Raw genomic sequence first — 3473 nt, 5'->3', positions numbered from 1 at the left:
GTTGTGTTTCATGTTTGTGATCAAGCAGATATGAAAGCGAAGGATTTATGTCTCAGATGTTTCAGAGATCCAACTTGAGCGTTTCTTTGTTGAAACTTGAACTGATCTGAGTTCAGCCTCTGGTCTCAGTTTAACGGTTTAACTCAGGGAGTCCTCAGATAAACACTGAGAGGATTAGGATTCTCCAGCCCAGCAGGGAAAAGACCATCTGGTCCCGGTTCAGTCTGCGAGGAGGTCTGAGGAACTGGAGGATCCTGACAGCCGACTGCCTGGATAAGGTAATCCCATTACGATCGTGGTGTAATTGGAAAATGGAATGACTTGCAGCTTAGTTACTGACTCTAATGAGACTCCTGGATGTAAGGAGCAGAGAGCAGGCGTGTGCAGGAAGCGTTTAACACGGCCTCATCATTAGATTAGAGCGCGAAGCGATGAGCTGCGTCTAAAGGCTGCACGCCCAAACACAGCTGCTGCCGCAGGAGGAGGCTCCGCCCACACAGGATGCATCTGCAGTGGCTGGGCGGAGCTTCAACTATCTATCTGTCCATCTGTCCATCCGTCCGTCCCTCCATCCATCCTGTACAGGTGTGTATTCTCACCTGGTCCACAGTGGGTTTGTGTGTGATCATGTGCCGCTCCAGCTGGGCTCTCTGGTTGAACGTTTCTGCACACAGCAGGCAGGTGAAGGCCTCCTCTGTGTTCTCATGTCGATACTTGATGTGCTCCTTCAAAGACGTCAGCCGCTTGTAGCCGCGCTCGCAGTAYGGACAGGTGAGCAGCTGGGCGAAGTCGTCTGTGGCACTGGAAGRCAGATCTGCAGGGGGRGGTGAAAGGTTAAATCATGAGTCATTTTGTTGATGAGTCATATTTTTAAGTTATTGGTTACGATGCTTTTACTGTGATCATCAACTCACCATGTTCGCTCTCATCCTGACCGCCGGCCTCGGGCGTGCTCAGGCGCGTCAYCTCCTCCGGGGCTTCTGGGTAAATGATGGCGGTGTCGCTGCGCTGCAGGTACTCAGCGATGGTTGCCTGGTGACCGTCGTCATCCTCCAGCTTACGTTTCAGAAAGAACTCATCCAACCCGGAGATGCCATCCAGTCGTCTCCCTGAAGTGGACGGAGAAAAGATGATCATCGGCATAGAAAGACACTTTCTGCCCTGACTTGTTTCATTTTATTGTGTTGTTATTGATCAGAATATTGATTATTGATCTCACCTGGACTGTCTTCCACCGCCTGCAGAGAGGCCTCAGGTCCCACAGCATCGTACTCGCTGCTGCGATCATCTAATGGAGCAAAAGACAAACATGTTATTCTATTCCTTCTAATTATTTAGAACTGGTGCTCCCCTTCTCCTCCTGGTTCTCCGCATGAATTTCCTCTTGGTACTCCATTTAGTGTTTTGTTTGCTTYTGTTTTTTCCCATGTTGTCCAAGATCTTTTGCTGGTTCTCTCCCCATTTYTTTGCCAGCTCTTGATATTCTCTCCCACTTGTCCATCTGGAACTAATACTTTTTAAATATATCAACATTAAGTAATTATTTACTTAAAACAAGCTCCTATATAATGCCACAATGTTACTTGTAAGTTAGTTTTGCCTTATTTCAAGTGTATAAATACTTGATAAGAATGTGAGTTTTTGCAGTGTATTTTTCCCTGTGGTTCTTCTTCTGGTTCTTCCCTCYTAGAGTCCCACTCCCACTTCCGGTTTGTACTGTTATTCTCCTCCTTTCAGACTCAATACACTAAAAGTTGTTTTATGCAGCTGATCTGGGTTCAGAGGAACCTGATTGATCAATAATTCTCACAAGAACAGTTCCAATATGTTGATATACAGATGATAACTTTCTTCTTTCTGCTATCTGTTAATCAGAAGCAGCATCTTTTATGTRCTGGAGAAGAACAAACARCATTTTGGTGCTGATAAGATCAGAGACTGACCGATACATTCGTCCTCCCCCCGGTGCTCCGAGTCGTCCGGCTCCCGGTTGGACAGCAGGTCGTGGCCGACCCTGGGCGACGCCTCCAGGGCGGGGACACCAACTGGACTGCCCACCTCTTCATCGTCTCCAGCTCCTCCGGTGAAGCTGCTGTCATCACGGAGCAGCGTCTGGTCGTCCTCATCTGTCTCTGAGGTCGTCTCCAGAACACTGTCATAGTTCAGAACTGAAACACAGAGATGGAGGACGAGATAAGACAGCTSGTAAAACATCTGGAACCAGCTCTTYSTCTGGATCTTCATCCAGAAAAGTCGAGTTAAATTCAGTTCAGTCTTTGAGGAGATTCTTGAATGAACGACATTGATTCATCTCTCCTCTCGATTTCTGTCAATCAGCTCGTTAAAGTCTCATAGTTCTGTCTGAAATAAATATACATATACACTTGGACAAAATGGATTTAGAAASAATAAGTACCATACGATTCCATCTAAGAGCTGTGTGATTGAGTGATTTGATTGTCCCGTTATGTAAAGTAGTTTGATCTGTCATTTCCATTGGAAAAAGAACAGCAGAAGTTTCCTTTAACTCCATTTTGACTTATTTTTAGAGCTGAATCAATTAATCAGGATTAATCATATTAAATCAACAGACTCAAAACAAAAGTCAGATGCTGAAAGAACAACACACTCAGAGCAGTAATTAAACCAAAACTTTAAAAAACATTTATATTAATTTTGCATTTAAGAGAAATAAAACCTTTGTCTGTAAATATGTTCGACACAGAACTCTGTAAAAAAAATCTATGAAGCATGATTTATGATCCAATTATTAATTGATTAAATAGTCAATAGGTCAGGCCTACACTGTATTAATGTTAAGTCCAGCAAAAGCGGCTGAGCTTCTCACGTGTTGATGTTAGAAGTCATTTTTAGTTGCAGATGCATCCATTGCTACAAACACATTCACTAACGGAATGTTATTATATTTTAGACAACAAAATGTTTATGTTCTTAATTAAATGGGGAATTTATTTATTTGCATCTTTTAATGTTTTTCTAATATAAATAAAATACAATAATAAAAAAGCTTCACTGAAAGCACATGCCAGATTTTTATCAGATTAATCGATTAATCGTCAGAATAATCAATTAATCGATAACTATAATTGTTAGCTGTAGCTCTACTTATTTTAGTGTGGTGTTTGTCAGCTGTGTCAGCTGTAGACTTGAACTGAGTTGAACCTGACTGAGGTGAATTGTGTGTGCAGGGGTGAGGGTTGAGGTGCATGTGTGTGTGTGTGTGTGTGTGTGTGTCCGTGTGTGTGTGTGTGTGTTGGTTGGGGGTAGGGGTGTATGCATGACATCATGGGAACAGTCTGCAGACGGGAGTCCAGCCACAGAAACAGCCTCAGATTTTCAGCCTCGTTCAGCGAACACAGATTGTTGGATCGCCTCTGCTGCGTCTTATCACACTTCCTGCTGCAGATTTGATCTCCCACAGGAGGCAACAGACCCCCCCACCCACCACCACC

At 43.8% G+C, this 3473-nt stretch overlaps 1 protein-coding gene across 1 annotated transcript in view; it reads right to left on the bottom strand.

The window, feature by feature from the left end:
• Window positions 1–3473, bottom strand: part of LOC103460027 (zinc finger E-box-binding homeobox 2-like) — a 44792-nt gene that overhangs the window by 11932 nt on the left and 29387 nt on the right. The window contains exons 3-6 of the mRNA XM_017303190.1: window positions 1944–2168; window positions 1220–1288; window positions 915–1109; window positions 600–814 (exon numbers count right to left, since the gene is read on the bottom strand). Coding sequence (XP_017158679.1) covers window positions 600–814; window positions 915–1109; window positions 1220–1288; window positions 1944–2168 — 704 coding nt within the window. The remainder of the gene's footprint in view (window positions 1–599; window positions 815–914; window positions 1110–1219; window positions 1289–1943; window positions 2169–3473) is intronic.

This window comes from Poecilia reticulata, linkage group LG2, assembly GCF_000633615.1.
Source record: "Poecilia reticulata strain Guanapo linkage group LG2, Guppy_female_1.0+MT, whole genome shotgun sequence".
In the NCBI taxonomy this organism is placed as follows: Eukaryota; Metazoa; Chordata; class Actinopteri; order Cyprinodontiformes; family Poeciliidae; genus Poecilia; species Poecilia reticulata.
This window is presented reverse-complemented; position numbering and strand designations above follow the sequence as displayed.